This window comes from Symphalangus syndactylus, chromosome 6 (genome assembly GCF_028878055.3).
Source record: "Symphalangus syndactylus isolate Jambi chromosome 6, NHGRI_mSymSyn1-v2.1_pri, whole genome shotgun sequence".
NCBI lineage: Eukaryota > Metazoa > Chordata > Mammalia > Primates > Hylobatidae > Symphalangus > Symphalangus syndactylus.
In genome coordinates this window covers 71,702,120-71,721,141 of record NC_072428.2, presented here as the reverse complement: position 1 = coordinate 71,721,141, position 19,022 = coordinate 71,702,120, and the positions used below count along the sequence as shown (strand labels likewise).

Below are 19,022 nucleotides of genomic sequence, written 5' to 3'. Positions count from 1 at the left end.
CTACAGCTTAAGATATAATAAAATATTCTAGTGGGGAAATAACCTCTTTGTGTATTTGATTCAGGTTCTTTTGGGCAGTTTACTTAGACACACTATGCAAGCTTGAGATGCCTCAATACAAGGACACGAAGGTTTCCGTGACAATTGACATATATCAATACCTATTTCAGATACGTATTTTATCAATTCAATGCTGCCTCAAAATACCACACTTTTGTCAGAATTGGGAAGAGTGTTTCTGACAAAAGTAGTGATTTAAATAGTGCCTCACTTACGTTTTCATTACATTTCTATGACCACTACAGATGTTTGACTTCTCTTGGGTGCTGTAAAACTATTCTCTTCTGAGTACATTGCTGATTTCCTGATGTTTACCTTATTGCCTGTTGAGGCCTGCAGCCCAACTAATTCGTCCGTCCAGTCTCCCATTACAGACCAGTGTGGCAAACTGAAACCACAATGAGGCCCAGGGCGCAGTGGCTCACACCTGTAAAGCCAGTACACTGGGAGGCCAAGCATGGCTGATCATTTGAGGTCAGGAGTTCAAGACCCGCCTGGCCAACGTGGTGGGACCCCGTCTGTACCAGAGACACAAAGTGAGCTGGGCATGGTAATTCTGCCTCTTTATCTCAGCCGAGGGAGGAGAATCACTTGAACCCGGGAGGCAGATTCTGCCTTTCTGATCTCAGCTGAGGTAGGAGACTCACTTGAACCTGGGAGACAGGGGATCTAGCGAGCCGATATCAAGCCAATGCACCCCAACCTGGGCGACAAGAGCGAAACGCTGTCTCAAAAGAGAGCAAAACAACAACACTAAAACAGTCCTATATACCCTATAGAATACTATGAAGCCTCACAAATTAAAGAAATCGTATCATCTGCAACATGAATGAGTCTACAGGAGGTTACAGTGAGTGAAATAAAGCAAAGGCCAGGCACGGAGGCTCGTGACTGTAATCCCACCACTTTGGGAGTCCAAGGCAGGTGGAGCACTTCAGCCCAGGAGTTGCAGATCAAACTGGGCGACGTGGCGAAATCCCATCTCTACCAAAAAAAAACAAACATTAGACAGGTGTGGTGTTGGACGCCTTAGTCCTCGCTACTCAGGAGACTCAAGTGGGAAGATCTCTTGAACCCGGGAGGTGGAGGCCGTGGTGAGCCGTGTTGGTGTCACCGTACTCCAGCCTGCTTGACAGAGTGAGACCCTGTCTCCAAAAGTAAATAAATACATAATAAATTTTTAAAAAGCGAGCACAAAAATTCGAATAATGCGTGACCTGACTGATACGAGGAACGTAACATCGTTGAAATCGTAGCTGCAGAGAGCAGAAGGGTGTTTCCCCGAGGCAGGTGCCGGGGAGGGTGTGGGGAGATGTGAGTCAAATGATACCAAATTTCAGGCAGGAATATTTCTAGAGATCTACTGAGCGTCACGGCGACTACAGTGAATAACTATGTATTGCTTACTTGAAAATAGCTGTGGGAGTAGATTTTCAAAGTATTCTCATCACAATAAAATCAGGATGCGAGGAAACGAGTGTGTTAATTAGCTTGATTTGGTCATTCCACAATGTATACATATATGAAGCCTCACGTTGTACACCATAAATATATATAAATTTCACTGGTCTATTTAAAATGAAAACTTAAATACATTATAAAACTTAAATGATATAACATACAATAAAAAAGACTTGTATTTGTTAAATCTCCACAGAAGGAGTCTAAGTCATAATGGAAAATAAACTTCGAGGAGTGGTAAAATCGATCAGAAACGTCCCATTTCATTGCTTCCCGAAACGTGTCTGACCGAGTGGACATCCTGCTGTTCACTAACTCCTTGTTCTGGAACAGTTAGTGTGTGTGTATGTATGGGTGTGTGGGCTTATACACACAAAGTAAATTAATGGTAATGAAAGCATTCTGATTCTCAGTTTAATTTAGTTATGTAGACAGACACACCCACCCCGCCCCCCAGACGCACATTTATCAAATCAGGCACTCCACCAAAACTAGCTACTTAGTGTGTCATCTCTCACTGCAGATTCAAAAGAGAAACGTGAATTTAGAGAGGCGTGATGGTTCCTTCTCTCCTGGAGCCCAGTTGGAAGTTGACTGACTGATTGGGACATTGTCGTTGGTTGGTCTGGGTGGAAGAAACCACTTGGACCCTTTATTGAACACCTACTGTGTGCCATCGTTTTAAGGCTGCCCGTGTGTTGCTTCGTTCATTCCTCACCATGACCTCCTGATCACACGCTGGAGATCCAAAACCAGAAGCGCGCAGAAGCTATTTGTCCAGTGTTACAAAGCTACTAGGTGGTGGAATTTGAATGTGAACCCAGATGTGTAATTCTAGAGCCTAAGTGCTTCACCCACCTCCCTGTGGTGGCTCTACCGAAAAACAGCTAAGCGCGCATTGAGAAGCTGAGGACTTTCAGCTTTGCTTTTCAAGGATTTTTCTTTTCAATGTTGAAATTCATACCAAGATTGATTGGGCGCCTGCCAGGGGGGGTGGGGGAGAAATCGGGTGGGGGTGGGGAGGTTCAGAAAGCCCCACAGAAGGGGAAGATGCCCAGGACAGAAGACTGTCAGGAGGCTGTTGGGTCAGGGGGTTCGCCTTGTTCTCAGAAGCCGCGGAGGTTCAGGTGGGCTGGGGGAGGCGAGTGGTAGAAGGCCAGAGGTCTGGGAGGGACCGAGGGATGGGGCCAGGCGCGAGGGGCCGCGGCAGGGACTCGGGGGACTGGGAGTGGGGGCTCGGGCCTCGGGGAGCCCATTGGTGGAAGGACGGAGGTCCGGGAGGGGCAGAGGGATGGGGACAGGAGCGACGGCCCGCGGCAGGCACTCCGGGGGGCTGGGAGTCGGGGGTCGGGGTTAGTCTCGGCTTTTGGCCCTGTCCTGCCGCCGGCTGCTCCCGTTTCTTTGGCTTTGCGGCGAGGTGGACAGGGTTAGCTCTCGGGATGGAGGGCGGTTTTGGAAGCGGCCTGGGGCTAAGGACAGGCCAGGGCGGCGGGAGAGGCGGACCGCTGGCATCGCTGGATCTGGGCGCGCTGTCGGACCTTCCACATCACCAGCTGCAGGCAGGCGTTTGCGTCCTCGCTGGAGTTGTGCCCGTCCTGGCTGTCCTGGATGATGTGTCCCAGGTAGTCGGCCGCGAGATTCCTGAGGGAGCGCTTGTAGGGGAAACCCAGGTAGTGCGGGAAGAGCACGGCCGTGTCCACCACGGTGCTGTGGATGAGCTTCAGGGCCAGCAGATCGCTCTCCAGGCTGTGCCCGATGAGGATGGTTTGGGCGCTGAAAAAGCTCAGCAGGATGGCTTGGACTTTGGGCAACGTGATGCTCGTGTTGGCGACGTCGGCCTCGGTCACTCCGGAGAACCTGGTGTTGTAGTCCACGATCTCGTTGTCGGGCTTGACGAAGGTGTCGTACACCACTCGCATGTCGGCGTCCACCACGGTGACGCGGGTCAGCTCCAGGCCGTGCGTGGTGTAGCACATCTCACAGTCCAAGGCGTAGATCCCTGGATAAGCGTCTGTGGAACACTCTTTCTCCAAGGTCTTCACGAAGCCATCGAGGCTGTCCTTGCGGCCGTCCCGCACGTGCTGCTTTGCCACCTGGCAGCCCACGGAGCCAGGAGCCGCTGCACAGCAGGTGTACTGGCTAACCCGGCCTCCAGCCACTTGGCTCGAGCGGACCCGCCCCCAGTGATAATAACACAACTGGTCGCGTACACAGCGGCCCGAGGAGGACACCAGGTACTCGGTGCCACAACGGCAGCAGACCCTGCAGGAGGAGTCGCCGGGCCCCTTCCCCTGGCCAGTGAAGAGGACGGCGCCTCCGGGCTGCTCGGGGTGCGGGAAGGGGTAGCCGTTCTCCTTGAGCTGGTCCTGGGTGAGCAGGAACTCCTGGAGGCGGCTGTACAGGGCGGCCCTGCTGAGGCCGGGCATGGAGCTGGGGGTCAGGCCCTTCAGCCTCTTGAGGGTGTTCAGGACCACGTTCAGGTACACGTTCTTGTTGGGGCTGCAGTCGTAGGCCGCCTTCTCCTCGTTCAGCGCCTTCTCCTCGGCCTCCTGCTTGGAGGCGCAGAACTTGAGACACTCTTTGGTGAACAGTTGGAGATAGCCTCGGCGGATGACGGTGGGGACTTGGCACCCCGAGCTTCGGAGGATAATGGGTTCCTTCAAACGCGCTAAGGATGGACGACGGACGATCCGCTTAGAGCTGATGGTGGTGGAGGTCTTGTCTGCCATCCCCGACCTGTTGCGCGTCTTCCGTGGCTGTCTGCCGACCTTGGAGCCATTGGAGCGTTGGCTTCCGCTGGCCACCCGGGTTCTCTTGGCATCTGTGGCACCGGTGGCCAAGCAAGGGCTGTGAAAGTGGGCGATCCTCTTCCTCTCCCTGGGGGCTGAGATGCGGACTGCGGAGGGTCTCTCTGCCAGCTTTGGGGCGGCTGGCAGGCAGCAGGCCGATCCCCGCTGCGCGGGGAAGCACCAAGCCTCCGTCACCATCTCGGGCCACGCAGGGGGCACAGCCGGACCCGTATTCTCGGGCTCCGTCTGGATCCCCACAGATGCTGAGGCCCGCTTGTGCATCTGGGGCACCCGGAGCCCGAAGCTCTGGGCAGGCTGATGAGAGGGCAGTGGGAATTCTGGAGCCTCGAGGGCCGCCTCCTCGGCCGCCTTCTTCGCTTCTGGATAGCCAGGTGGGAACCAGCAGGGAGCTGTGGCTCGCAACATCTCGCTGCCTTCGGGAGCACCTGCGTGGCTCTGCTCCTCTCCCAACTGGCGGCTTCAAGGAGTGCCGCCGCGGAGGCGCACCGCCTTTATATACGCACAGGGCTCTTCTGTGAGAGAGGGTGGGACTTGTCCTTCATTACGTTGCTACTTCCATCCAATCACACTGAACCTCATCTTCCACCAGACTCCAGCTTGCGGGGGGGCTCAGGGTCTGCTAATGGAAGCAACCCGAACTCCTGGTTGCTAACCTTGGAGCTAGCTTGCTTTTCCTGAGGTGATTAAGTGTCCCTGCTCAGCAGTACCATAATGGCTAGTGGAACTGAGCCACATAGCCGCACATTGAGTTTCAGGGAGGTTGCTCAACTTGCTCGGGCCCACACAGCACCCCCACGGAGCCGGGACTGGGCCAGCCGTCTGCTGCTGCCTGCTAGTGGGCAGGATCTGTCTGGGCTTGCCTTTCCCTGCTCTGTGCACTCCTCCACCGTGGGCAGCTTGAGGACAGGAAGCGGACCGCAACCACTTCTCTCCCAGGACGTGGGCAACGTTCAACACACGGGGTCTTCAAAAACTTCATAGAAAATGTACATGCTGAAAGTCTATGCATGGATTTCAATTTGTTTGCACTAAAATTAACTTGCACTAACTTGCTAGAACCTTCCTGAACTAGATCTAGACTGAGGCACTAAGAAGGATGAGACATCGGTTGAAAAGGACTCCCATCAGAGCCACATGAATTCCGCTAAAATTGCAGCAGGAACAAACATCAAATGTATGGTGAACTCGGGCGGAATAACAAAGAAGTCACTGAGGTTTTAGGAAAAGCTTGTAAGGACACTGCCCCAAAGGAATCAGCCGTTTACCAATGTATAGCTGGTTTTCAGAGGAGATGAGAAGATACGGAAGGTGAATCCTGCAGTGGCTACGAAAAGCAAATGCTGTGGAAACCATTGGGCACAGATCAGCTGTACTCACGAGCAGAGATTCAGTGGAACTTTTAAACAGGAGGGATCCCGATCCTGTCTAAAATGCCAACGAAAAATGCGAACATCAGCCGGGCATGATGGCGGGTGCCGATAATCCCCGCAACTCGGGATGCTGAGGTAGGGGAATGGAACCCAGGAGTCAGAGGTTGCAGTGAGCCGAGATGGCGCCACTGCACTCCAGCCTGGGGGGCAGAGCGAGACTCTGGAGCAGAAGAGGCCTTCTGGTTTGGAGAGTGTTCCGCTTTTCTGCTCTGGCTCCTCCCCATCTTTGCGGTTTTCCCTACCTTTGCTCATTGATGCTGGTGACCTGCCGATGGGGTTATGGAGTGTATGTCCTTTTTGCTGATGCTGATGCTATTCCTTTCTGTTTATCGGTTTTCCTTCTAAGAGTCAGGTCCCTCAGCTGCAGATCCGTTGGAGTTTGCTGGAGGTGCATTCCAGACCCTGTTTGCCTAGGTTGGTGGGAGTGTAAACTAGTTCAAACATGGTGGAAGACAGTGTGGCCATTCCTCAAGGATCTAGAAGTAGACATACCATTTGACCCAGCGACCCCATTACCGGGTATGCACCCGAAGGTTTAGAAATCATGCTAGGGTAAAGACACATGCACACGTACGTTTATGGCAGCACTATTCAGAATGCAATGACTTGGAACCCTACCCAATTGTCCATCGACGATGATAGACTGCATTAAGGCAATGTGGCCCATAAACACCAAGGATTTCTATGCAGCCACCAAAAGGGATAGGTTCATGTCCTTTGCAGGGACATGGGCGGAGCCGGAAACCATCATTCTGAGCAAACTGTCACAAGGACAGAAAACCAAACACCCCGCGTTCTCACTCGCAGTTGAGAATTGAACAATGAGAACACTCGGTCACAGGGTGGGGAACGTTACACACTGGGGCCTGTCACGGGGTGGAGGGCGGGGTCAGGGATAGCATTGGGAGAAATACCGAACGTAAATGATGGGATGTTGGGTGCAGCAGGTCAGCATGGCACATGGATACCTATGGAAGAAGCGAGCTCTTTGGGCACACGCACCCTACAGCTTAAGATATAATAAAATATTCTAGTGGGGAAATAACCTCTTTGTGTATTTGATTCAGGTTCTTTTGGGCAGTTTACTTAGACACACTATGCAAGCTTGAGATGCCTCAATACAAGGACACGAAGGTTTCCGTGACAATTGACATATATCAATACCTATTTCAGATACGTATTTTATCAATTCAATGCTGCCTCAAAATACCACACTTTTGTCAGAATTGGGAAGAGTGTTTCTGACAAAAGTAGTGATTTAAATAGTGCCTCACTTACATTTTCATTACATTTCTATGACCACTACAGATGTTTGACTTCTCTTGGGTGCTGTAAAACTATTCTCTTCTGAGTACATTGCTGATTTCCTGATGTTTACCTTATTGCCTGTTGAGGCCTGCAGCCCAACTAATTCGTCCGTCCAGTCTCCCATTACAGACCAGTGTGGCAAACTGAAACCACAATGAGGCCCAGGGCGCAGTGGCTCACACCTGTAAAGCCAGTACACTGGGAGGCCAAGCATGGCTGATCATTTGAGGTCAGGAGTTCAAGACCCGCCTGGCCAACGTGGTGGGACCCCGTCTGTACCAGAGACACAAAGTGAGCTGGGCATGGTAATTCTGCCTCTTTATCTCAGCCGAGGGAGGAGAATCACTTGAACCCGGGAGGCAGATTCTGCCTTTCTGATCTCAGCTGAGGTAGGAGACTCACTTGAACCTGGGAGACAGGGGATCTAGCGAGCCGATATCAAGCCAATGCACCCCAACCTGGGCGACAAGAGCGAAACGCTGTCTCAAAAGAGAGCAAAACAACAACACTAAAACAGTCCTATATACCCTATAGAATACTATGAAGCCTCACAAATTAAAGAAATCGTATCATCTGCAACATGAATGAGTCTACAGGAGGTTACAGTGAGTGAAATAAAGCAAAGGCCAGGCACGGAGGCTCGTGACTGTAATCCCACCACTTTGGGAGTCCAAGGCAGGTGGAGCACTTCAGCCCAGGAGTTGCAGATCAAACTGGGCGACGTGGCGAAATCCCATCTCTACCAAAAAAAAACAAACATTAGACAGGTGTGGTGTTGGACGCCTTAGTCCTCGCTACTCAGGAGACTCAAGTGGGAAGATCTCTTGAACCCGGGAGGTGGAGGCCGTGGTGAGCCGTGTTGGTGTCACCGTACTCCAGCCTGCTTGACAGAGTGAGACCCTGTCTCCAAAAGTAAATAAATACATAATAAATTTTTAAAAAGCGAGCACAAAAATTCGAATAATGCGTGACCTGACTGATACGAGGAACGTAACATCGTTGAAATCGTAGCTGCAGAGAGCAGAAGGGTGTTTCCCCGAGGCAGGTGCCGGGGAGGGTGTGGGGAGATGTGAGTCAAATGATACCAAATTTCAGGCAGGAATATTTCTAGAGATCTACTGAGCGTCACGGCGACTACAGTGAATAACTATGTATTGCTTACTTGAAAATAGCTGTGGGAGTAGATTTTCAAAGTATTCTCATCACAATAAAATCAGGATGCGAGGAAACGAGTGTGTTAATTAGCTTGATTTGGTCATTCCACAATGTATACATATATGAAGCCTCACGTTGTACACCATAAATATATATAAATTTCACTGGTCTATTTAAAATGAAAACTTAAATACATTATAAAACTTAAATGATATAACATACAATAAAAAAGACTTGTATTTGTTAAATCTCCACAGAAGGAGTCTAAGTCATAATGGAAAATAAACTTCGAGGAGTGGTAAAATCGATCAGAAACGTCCCATTTCATTGCTTCCCGAAACGTGTCTGACCGAGTGGACATCCTGCTGTTCACTAACTCCTTGTTCTGGAACAGTTAGTGTGTGTGTATGTATGGGTGTGTGGGCTTATACACACAAAGTAAATTAATGGTAATGAAAGCATTCTGATTCTCAGTTTAATTTAGTTATGTAGACAGACACACCCACCCCGCCCCCCAGACGCACATTTATCAAATCAGGCACTCCACCAAAACTAGCTACTTAGTGTGTCATCTCTCACTGCAGATTCAAAAGAGAAACGTGAATTTAGAGAGGCGTGATGGTTCCTTCTCTCCTGGAGCCCAGTTGGAAGTTGACTGACTGATTGGGACATTGTCGTTGGTTGGTCTGGGTGGAAGAAACCACTTGGACCCTTTATTGAACACCTACTGTGTGCCATCGTTTTAAGGCTGCCCGTGTGTTGCTTCGTTCATTCCTCACCATGACCTCCTGATCACACGCTGGAGATCCAAAACCAGAAGCGCGCAGAAGCTATTTGTCCAGTGTTACAAAGCTACTAGGTGGTGGAATTTGAATGTGAACCCAGATGTGTAATTCTAGAGCCTAAGTGCTTCACCCACCTCCCTGTGGTGGCTCTACCGAAAAACAGCTAAGCGCGCATTGAGAAGCTGAGGACTTTCAGCTTTGCTTTTCAAGGATTTTTCTTTTCAATGTTGAAATTCATACCAAGATTGATTGGGCGCCTGCCAGGGGGGGTGGGGGAGAAATCGGGTGGGGGTGGGGAGGTTCAGAAAGCCCCACAGAAGGGGAAGATGCCCAGGACAGAAGACTGTCAGGAGGCTGTTGGGTCAGGGGGTTCGCCTTGTTCTCAGAAGCCGCGGAGGTTCAGGTGGGCTGGGGGAGGCGAGTGGTAGAAGGCCAGAGGTCTGGGAGGGACCGAGGGATGGGGCCAGGCGCGAGGGGCCGCGGCAGGGACTCGGGGGACTGGGAGTGGGGGCTCGGGCCTCGGGGAGCCCATTGGTGGAAGGACGGAGGTCCGGGAGGGGCAGAGGGATGGGGACAGGAGCGACGGCCCGCGGCAGGCACTCCGGGGGGCTGGGAGTCGGGGGTCGGGGTTAGTCTCGGCTTTTGGCCCTGTCCTGCCGCCGGCTGCTCCCGTTTCTTTGGCTTTGCGGCGAGGTGGACAGGGTTAGCTCTCGGGATGGAGGGCGGTTTTGGAAGCGGCCTGGGGCTAAGGACAGGCCAGGGCGGCGGGAGAGGCGGACCGCTGGCATCGCTGGATCTGGGCGCGCTGTCGGACCTTCCACATCACCAGCTGCAGGCAGGCGTTTGCGTCCTCGCTGGAGTTGTGCCCGTCCTGGCTGTCCTGGATGATGTGTCCCAGGTAGTCGGCCGCGAGATTCCTGAGGGAGCGCTTGTAGGGGAAACCCAGGTAGTGCGGGAAGAGCACGGCCGTGTCCACCACGGTGCTGTGGATGAGCTTCAGGGCCAGCAGATCGCTCTCCAGGCTGTGCCCGATGAGGATGGTTTGGGCGCTGAAAAAGCTCAGCAGGATGGCTTGGACTTTGGGCAACGTGATGCTCGTGTTGGCGACGTCGGCCTCGGTCACTCCGGAGAACCTGGTGTTGTAGTCCACGATCTCGTTGTCGGGCTTGACGAAGGTGTCGTACACCACTCGCATGTCGGCGTCCACCACGGTGACGCGGGTCAGCTCCAGGCCGTGCGTGGTGTAGCACATCTCACAGTCCAAGGCGTAGATCCCTGGATAAGCGTCTGTGGAACACTCTTTCTCCAAGGTCTTCACGAAGCCATCGAGGCTGTCCTTGCGGCCGTCCCGCACGTGCTGCTTTGCCACCTGGCAGCCCACGGAGCCAGGAGCCGCTGCACAGCAGGTGTACTGGCTAACCCGGCCTCCAGCCACTTGGCTCGAGCGGACCCGCCCCCAGTGATAATAACACAACTGGTCGCGTACACAGCGGCCCGAGGAGGACACCAGGTACTCGGTGCCACAACGGCAGCAGACCCTGCAGGAGGAGTCGCCGGGCCCCTTCCCCTGGCCAGTGAAGAGGACGGCGCCTCCGGGCTGCTCGGGGTGCGGGAAGGGGTAGCCGTTCTCCTTGAGCTGGTCCTGGGTGAGCAGGAACTCCTGGAGGCGGCTGTACAGGGCGGCCCTGCTGAGGCCGGGCATGGAGCTGGGGGTCAGGCCCTTCAGCCTCTTGAGGGTGTTCAGGACCACGTTCAGGTACACGTTCTTGTTGGGGCTGCAGTCGTAGGCCGCCTTCTCCTCGTTCAGCGCCTTCTCCTCGGCCTCCTGCTTGGAGGCGCAGAACTTGAGACACTCTTTGGTGAACAGTTGGAGATAGCCTCGGCGGATGACGGTGGGGACTTGGCACCCCGAGCTTCGGAGGATAATGGGTTCCTTCAAACGCGCTAAGGATGGACGACGGACGATCCGCTTAGAGCTGATGGTGGTGGAGGTCTTGTCTGCCATCCCCGACCTGTTGCGCGTCTTCCGTGGCTGTCTGCCGACCTTGGAGCCATTGGAGCGTTGGCTTCCGCTGGCCACCCGGGTTCTCTTGGCATCTGTGGCACCGGTGGCCAAGCAAGGGCTGTGAAAGTGGGCGATCCTCTTCCTCTCCCTGGGGGCTGAGATGCGGACTGCGGAGGGTCTCTCTGCCAGCTTTGGGGCGGCTGGCAGGCAGCAGGCCGATCCCCGCTGCGCGGGGAAGCACCAAGCCTCCGTCACCATCTCGGGCCACGCAGGGGGCACAGCCGGACCCGTATTCTCGGGCTCCGTCTGGATCCCCACAGATGCTGAGGCCCGCTTGTGCATCTGGGGCACCCGGAGCCCGAAGCTCTGGGCAGGCTGATGAGAGGGCAGTGGGAATTCTGGAGCCTCGAGGGCCGCCTCCTCGGCCGCCTTCTTTGCTTCTGGATAGCCAGGTGGGAACCAGCAGGGAGCTGTGGCTCGCAACATCTCGCTGCCTTCGGGAGCACCTGCGTGGCTCTGCTCCTCTCCCAACTGGCGGCTTCAAGGAGTGCCGCCGCGGAGGCGCACCGCCTTTATATACGCACAGGGCTCTTCTGTGAGAGAGGGTGGGACTTGTCCTTCATTACGTTGCTACTTCCATCCAATCACACTGAACCTCATCTTCCACCAGACTCCAGCTTGCGGGGGGGCTCAGGGTCTGCTAATGGAAGCAACCCGAACTCCTGGTTGCTAACCTTGGAGCTAGCTTGCTTTTCCTGAGGTGATTAAGTGTCCCTGCTCAGCAGTACCATAATGGCTAGTGGAACTGAGCCACATAGCCGCACATTGAGTTTCAGGGAGGTTGCTCAACTTGCTCGGGCCCACACAGCACCCCCACGGAGCCGGGACTGGGCCAGCCGTCTGCTGCTGCCTGCTAGTGGGCAGGATCTGTCTGGGCTTGCCTTTCCCTGCTCTGTGCACTCCTCCACCGTGGGCAGCTTGAGGACAGGAAGCGGACCGCAACCACTTCTCTCCCAGGACGTGGGCAACGTTCAACACACGGGGTCTTCAAAAACTTCATAGAAAATGTACATGCTGAAAGTCTATGCATGGATTTCAATTTGTTTGCACTAAAATTAACTTGCACTAACTTGTTAGAACCTTCCTGAACTAGATCTAGACTGAGGCACTAAGAAGGATGAGACATCGGTTGAAAAGGACTCCCATCAGAGCCACATGAATTCCGCTAAAATTGCAGCAGGAACAAACATCAAATGTATGGTGAACTCGGGCGGAATAACAAAGAAGTCACTGAGGTTTTAGGAAAAGCTTGTAAGGACACTGCCCCAAAGGAATCAGCCGTTTACCAATGTATAGCTGGTTTTCAGAGGAGATGAGAAGATACGGAAGGTGAATCCTGCAGTGGCTACGAAAAGCAAATGCTGTGGAAACCATTGGGCACAGATCAGCTGTACTCACGAGCAGAGATTCAGTGGAACTTTTAAACAGGAGGGATCCCGATCCTGTCTAAAATGCCAACGAAAAATGCGAACATCAGCCGGGCATGATGGCGGGTGCCGATAATCCCCGCAACTCGGGATGCTGAGGTAGGGGAATGGAACCCAGGAGTCAGAGGTTGCAGTGAGCCGAGATGGCGCCACTGCACTCCAGCCTGGGGGGCAGAGCGAGACTCTGGAGCAGAAGAGGCCTTCTGGTTTGGAGAGTGTTCCGCTTTTCTGCTCTGGCTCCTCCCCATCTTTGCGGTTTTCCCTACCTTTGCTCATTGATGCTGGTGACCTGCCGATGGGGTTATGGAGTGTATGTCCTTTTTGCTGATGCTGATGCTATTCCTTTCTGTTTATCGGTTTTCCTTCTAAGAGTCAGGTCCCTCAGCTGCAGATCCGTTGGAGTTTGCTGGAGGTGCATTCCAGACCCTGTTTGCCTAGGTTGGTGGGAGTGTAAACTAGTTCAAACATGGTGGAAGACAGTGTGGCCATTCCTCAAGGATCTAGAAGTAGACATACCATTTGACCCAGCGACCCCATTACCGGGTATGCACCCGAAGGTTTAGAAATCATGCTAGGGTAAAGACACATGCACACGTACGTTTATGGCAGCACTATTCAGAATGCAATGACTTGGAACCCTACCCAATTGTCCATCGACGATGATAGACTGCATTAAGGCAATGTGGCCCATAAACACCAAGGATTTCTATGCAGCCACCAAAAGGGATAGGTTCATGTCCTTTGCAGGGACATGGGCGGAGCCGGAAACCATCATTCTGAGCAAACTGTCACAAGGACAGAAAACCAAACACCCCGCGTTCTCACTCGCAGTTGAGAATTGAACAATGAGAACACTCGGTCACAGGGTGGGGAACGTTACACACTGGGGCCTGTCACGGGGTGGAGGGCGGGGTCAGGGATAGCATTGGGAGAAATACCGAACGTAAATGATGGGATGTTGGGTGCAGCAGGTCAGCATGGCACATGGATACCTATGGAAGAAGCGAGCTCTTTGGGCACACGCACCCTACAGCTTAAGATATAATAAAATATTCTAGTGGGGAAATAACCTCTTTGTGTATTTGATTCAGGTTCTTTTGGGCAGTTTACTTAGACACACTATGCAAGCTTGAGATGCCTCAATACAAGGACACGAAGGTTTCCGTGACAATTGACATATATCAATACCTATTTCAGATACGTATTTTATCAATTCAATGCTGCCTCAAAATACCACACTTTTGTCAGAATTGGGAAGAGTGTTTCTGACAAAAGTAGTGATTTAAATAGTGCCTCACTTACATTTTCATTACATTTCTATGACCACTACAGATGTTTGACTTCTCTTGGGTGCTGTAAAACTATTCTCTTCTGAGTACATTGCTGATTTCCTGATGTTTACCTTATTGCCTGTTGAGGCCTGCAGCCCAACTAATTCGTCCGTCCAGTCTCCCATTACAGACCAGTGTGGCAAACTGAAACCACAATGAGGCCCAGGGCGCAGTGGCTCACACCTGTAAAGCCAGTACACTGGGAGGCCAAGCATGGCTGATCATTTGAGGTCAGGAGTTCAAGACCCGCCTGGCCAACGTGGTGGGACCCCGTCTGTACCAGAGACACAAAGTGAGCTGGGCATGGTAATTCTGCCTCTTTATCTCAGCCGAGGGAGGAGAATCACTTGAACCCGGGAGGCAGATTCTGCCTTTCTGATCTCAGCTGAGGTAGGAGACTCACTTGAACCTGGGAGACAGGGGATCTAGCGAGCCGATATCAAGCCAATGCACCCCAACCTGGGCGACAAGAGCGAAACGCTGTCTCAAAAGAGAGCAAAACAACAACACTAAAACAGTCCTATATACCCTATAGAATACTATGAAGCCTCACAAATTAAAGAAATCGTATCATCTGCAACATGAATGAGTCTACAGGAGGTTACAGTGAGTGAAATAAAGCAAAGGCCAGGCACGGAGGCTCGTGACTGTAATCCCACCACTTTGGGAGTCCAAGGCAGGTGGAGCACTTCAGCCCAGGAGTTGCAGATCAAACTGGGCGACGTGGCGAAATCCCATCTCTACCAAAAAAAAACAAACATTAGACAGGTGTGGTGTTGGACGCCTTAGTCCTCGCTACTCAGGAGACTCAAGTGGGAAGATCTCTTGAACCCGGGAGGTGGAGGCCGTGGTGAGCCGTGTTGGTGTCACCGTACTCCAGCCTGCTTGACAGAGTGAGACCCTGTCTCCAAAAGTAAATAAATACATAATAAATTTTTAAAAAGCGAGCACAAAAATTCGAATAATGCGTGACCTGACTGATACGAGGAACGTAACATCGTTGAAATCGTAGCTGCAGAGAGCAGAAGGGTGTTTCCCCGAGGCAGGTGCCGGGGAGGGTGTGGGGAGATGTGAGTCAAATGATACCAAATTTCAGGCAGGAATATTTCTAGAGATCTACTGAGCGTCACGGCGACTACAGTGAATAACTATGTATTGCTTACTTGAAAATAGCTGTGGGAGTAGATTTTCAAAGTATTCTCATCACAATAAAATCAGGATGCGAGGAAACGAGTGTGTTAATTAGCTTGATTTGGTCATTCCACAATGTATACATATATGAAGCCTCACGTTGTACACCATAAATATATATAAATTTCACTGGTCTATTTAAAATGAAAACTTAAATACATTATAAAACTTAAATGATATAACATACAATAAAAAAGACTTGTATTTGTTAAATCTCCACAGAAGGAGTCTAAGTCATAATGGAAAATAAACTTCGAGGAGTGGTAAAATCGATCAGAAACGTCCCATTTCATTGCTTCCCGAAACGTGTCTGACCGAGTGGACATCCTGCTGTTCACTAACTCCTTGTTCTGGAACAGTTAGTGTGTGTGTATGTATGGGTGTGTGGGCTTATACACACAAAGTAAATTAATGGTAATGAAAGCATTCTGATTCTCAGTTTAATTTAGTTATGTAGACAGACACACCCACCCCGCCCCCCAGACGCACATTTATCAAATCAGGCACTCCACCAAAACTAGCTACTTAGTGTGTCATCTCTCACTGCAGATTCAAAAGAGAAACGTGAATTTAGAGAGGCGTGATGGTTCCTTCTCTCCTGGAGCCCAGTTGGAAGTTGACTGACTGATTGGGACATTGTCGTTGGTTGGTCTGGGTGGAAGAAACCACTTGGACCCTTTATTGAACACCTACTGTGTGCCATCGTTTTAAGGCTGCCCGTGTGTTGCTTCGTTCATTCCTCACCATGACCTCCTGATCACACGCTGGAGATCCAAAACCAGAAGCGCGCAGAAGCTATTTGTCCAGTGTTACAAAGCTACTAGGTGGTGGAATTTGAATGTGAACCCAGATGTGTAATTCTAGAGCCTAAGTGCTTCACCCACCTCCCTGTGGTGGCTCTACCGAAAAACAGCTAAGCGCGCATTGAGAAGCTGAGGACTTTCAGCTTTGCTTTTCAAGGATTTTTCTTTTCAATGTTGAAATTCATACCAAGATTGATTGGGCGCCTGCCAGGGGGGGTGGGGGAGAAATCGGGTGGGGGTGGGGAGGTTCAGAAAGCCCCACAGAAGGGGAAGATGCCCAGGACAGAAGACTGTCAGGAGGCTGTTGGGTCAGGGGGTTCGCCTTGTTCTCAGAAGCCGCGGAGGTTCAGGTGGGCTGGGGGAGGCGAGTGGTAGAAGGCCAGAGGTCTGGGAGGGACCGAGGGATGGGGCCAGGCGCGAGGGGCCGCGGCAGGGACTCGGGGGACTGGGAGTGGGGGCTCGGGCCTCGGGGAGCCCATTGGTGGAAGGACGGAGGTCCGGGAGGGGCAGAGGGATGGGGACAGGAGCGACGGCCCGCGGCAGGCACTCCGGGGGGCTGGGAGTCGGGGGTCGGGGTTAGTCTCGGCTTTTGGCCCTGTCCTGCCGCCGGCTGCTCCCGTTTCTTTGGCTTTGCGGCGAGGTGGACAGGGTTAGCTCTCGGGATGGAGGGCGGTTTTGGAAGCGGCCTGGGGCTAAGGACAGGCCAGGGCGGCGGGAGAGGCGGACCGCTGGCATCGCTGGATCTGGGCGCGCTGTCGGACCTTCCACATCACCAGCTGCAGGCAGGCGTTTGCGTCCTCGCTGGAGTTGTGCCCGTCCTGGCTGTCCTGGATGATGTGTCCCAGGTAGTCGGCCGCGAGATTCCTGAGGGAGCGCTTGTAGGGGAAACCCAGGTAGTGCGGGAAGAGCACGGCCGTGTCCACCACGGTGCTGTGGATGAGCTTCAGGGCCAGCAGATCGCTCTCCAGGCTGTGCCCGATGAGGATGGTTTGGGCGCTGAAAAAGCTCAGCAGGATGGCTTGGACTTTGGGCAACGTGATGCTCGTGTTGGCGACGTCGGCCTCGGTCACTCCGGAGAACCTGGTGTTGTAGTCCACGATCTCGTTGTCGGGCTTGACGAAGGTGTCGTACACCACTCGCATGTCGGCGTCCACCACGGTGACGCGGGTCAGCTCCAGGCCGTGCGTGGTGTAGCACATCTCACAGTCCAAGGCGTAGATCCCTGGATAAGCGTCTGTGGAACACTCTTTCTCCAAGGTCTTCACGAAGCCATCGAGGCTGTCCTTGCGGCCGTCCCGCACGTGCTGCTTTGCCACCTGGCAGCCCACGGAGCCAGGAGCCGCTGCACAGCAGGTGTACTGGCTAACCCGGCCTCCAGCCACTTGGCTCGAGCGGACCCGCCCCCAGTGATAATAACACAACTGGTCGCGTACACAGCGGCCCGAGGAGGACACCAGGTACTCGGTGCCACAACGGCAGCAGACCCTGCAGGAGGAGTCGCCGGGCCCCTTCCCCTGGCCAGTGAAGAGGACGGCGCCTCCGGGCTGCTCGGGGTGCGGGAAGGGGTAGCCGTTCTCCTTGAGCTGGTCCTGGGTGAGCAGGAACTCCTGGAGGCGGCTGTACAGGGCGGCCCTGCTGAGGCCGGGCATGGAGCTGGGGGTCAGGCCCTTCAGCCTCTTGAGGGTGTTCAGGACCACGTTCAGGTACACGTTCTTGTTGGGGCTGCAGTCGTAGGCCGCCTTCTCCTCGTTCAGCGCCTTCTCCTCGGCCTCCTGCTTGGAGGCGCAGAACTTGAGACACTCTTTGGTGAACAGTTGGAGATAGCCTCGGCGGATGACGGTGGGGACTTGGCACCCCGAGCTTCGGAGGATAATGGGTTCCTTCAAACGCGCTAAGGATGGACGACGGACGATCCGCTTAGAGCTGATGGTGGTGGAGGTCTTGTCTGCCATCCCCGACCTGTTGCGCGTCTTCCGTGGCTGTCTGCCGACCTTGGAGCCATTGGAGCGTTGGCTTCCGCTGGCCACCCGGGTTCTCTTGGCATCTGTGGCACCGGTGGCCAAGCAAGGGCTGTGAAAGTGGGCGATCCTCTTCCTCTCCCTGGGGGCTGAGATGCGGACTGCGGAGGGTCTCTCTGCCAGCTTTGGGGCGGCTGGCAGGCAGCAGGCCGATCCCCGCTGCGCGGGGAAGCACCAAGCCTCCGTCACCATCTCGGGCCACGCAGGGGGCACAGCCGGACCCGTATTCTCGGGCTCCGTCTGGATCCCCACAGATGCTGAGGCCCGCTTGTGCATCTGGGGCACCCGGAGCCCGAAGCTCTGGGCAGGCTGATGAGAGGGCAGTGGGAATTCTGGAGCCTCGAGGGCCGCCTCCTCGGCCGCCTTCTTCGCTTCTGGATAGCCAGGTGGGAACCAGCAGGGAGCTGTGGCTCGCAACATCTCGCTGCCTTCGGGAGCACCTGCGTGGCTCTGCTCCTCTCCCAACTGGCGGCTTCAAGGAGTGCCGCCGCGGAGGCGCACCGCCTTTATATACGCACAGGGCTCTTCTGTGAGAGAGGGTGGGACTTGTCCTTCATTACGTTGCTACTTCCATCCAATCACACTGAACCTCATCTTCCACCAGACTCCAGCTTGCGGGGGGGCTCAGGGTCTGCTAATGGAAGCAACCCGAACTCCTGGTTGCTAACCTTGGAGCTAGCTTGCTTTTCCTGAGGTGATTAAGTGTCCCTGCTCAGCAGTACCATAATGGCTAGTGGAACTGAGCCACATAGCCGCACATTGAGTTTCAGGGAGGTTGCTCAACTTGCTCGGGCCCACACAGCACCCCCACGGAGCCGGGACTGGGCCAGCCGTCTGCTGCTGCCTGCTAGTGGGCAGGATCTGTCTGGGCTTGCCTTTCCCTGCTCTGTGCACTCCTCCACCGTGGGCAGCTTGAGGACAGGAAGCGGACCGCAACCACTTCTCTCCCAGGACGTGGGCAACGTTCAACACACGGGGTCTTCAAAAACTTCATAGAAAATGTACATGCTGAAAGTCTATGCATGGATTTCAATTTGTTTGCACTAAAATTAACTTGCACTAACTTGTTAGAACCTTCCTGAACTAGATCTAGACTGAGGCACTAAGAAGGATGAGACATCGGTTGAAAAGGACTCCCATCAGAGCCACATGAATTCCGCTAAAATTGCAGCAGGAAC

General features: G+C 53.5%; 3 protein-coding genes across 3 annotated transcripts; all 3 read right to left on the bottom strand.

The window, feature by feature from the left end:
* Positions 1–2,936: 2,936 nt before the first annotated feature.
* On the bottom strand, positions 2,937–4,751 carry LOC129483960 (exonuclease GOR-like). Its single transcript, XM_055281372.2, has one exon. It carries the CDS (start codon positions 4,734–4,736, stop codon positions 2,991–2,993), a length of 1,746 nt encoding a protein of 581 aa, XP_055137347.1. The 5' UTR covers positions 4,737–4,751; the 3' UTR covers positions 2,937–2,990.
* Positions 4,752–9,700: 4,949 nt separating this feature from the next.
* On the bottom strand, positions 9,701–11,515 carry LOC129483958 (exonuclease GOR-like). Its single transcript, XM_055281371.2, has one exon. It carries the CDS (start codon positions 11,498–11,500, stop codon positions 9,755–9,757), a length of 1,746 nt encoding a protein of 581 aa, XP_055137346.1. The 5' UTR covers positions 11,501–11,515; the 3' UTR covers positions 9,701–9,754.
* A 4,949-nt stretch (positions 11,516–16,464) lies between these two features.
* On the bottom strand, positions 16,465–18,279 carry LOC129483957 (exonuclease GOR-like). Its single transcript, XM_055281370.2, has one exon. The coding sequence runs from the start codon at positions 18,262–18,264 to the stop codon at positions 16,519–16,521; it is 1,746 nt and encodes a 581-aa protein (XP_055137345.1). The 5' UTR covers positions 18,265–18,279; the 3' UTR covers positions 16,465–16,518.
* Positions 18,280–19,022: the final 743 nt, after the last annotated feature.

What these genes read in the sequence shown, in the direction of transcription:
- LOC129483960 (XM_055281372.2), bottom strand. Translation starts at nt 4,736, where the DNA reads ATGTTGCGAGCCACAGCTCCCTGCTGGTTCCCACCTGGCTATCCAGAA.
- LOC129483958 (XM_055281371.2), bottom strand. Translation starts at nt 11,500, where the DNA reads ATGTTGCGAGCCACAGCTCCCTGCTGGTTCCCACCTGGCTATCCAGAA.
- LOC129483957 (XM_055281370.2), bottom strand. Translation starts at nt 18,264, where the DNA reads ATGTTGCGAGCCACAGCTCCCTGCTGGTTCCCACCTGGCTATCCAGAA.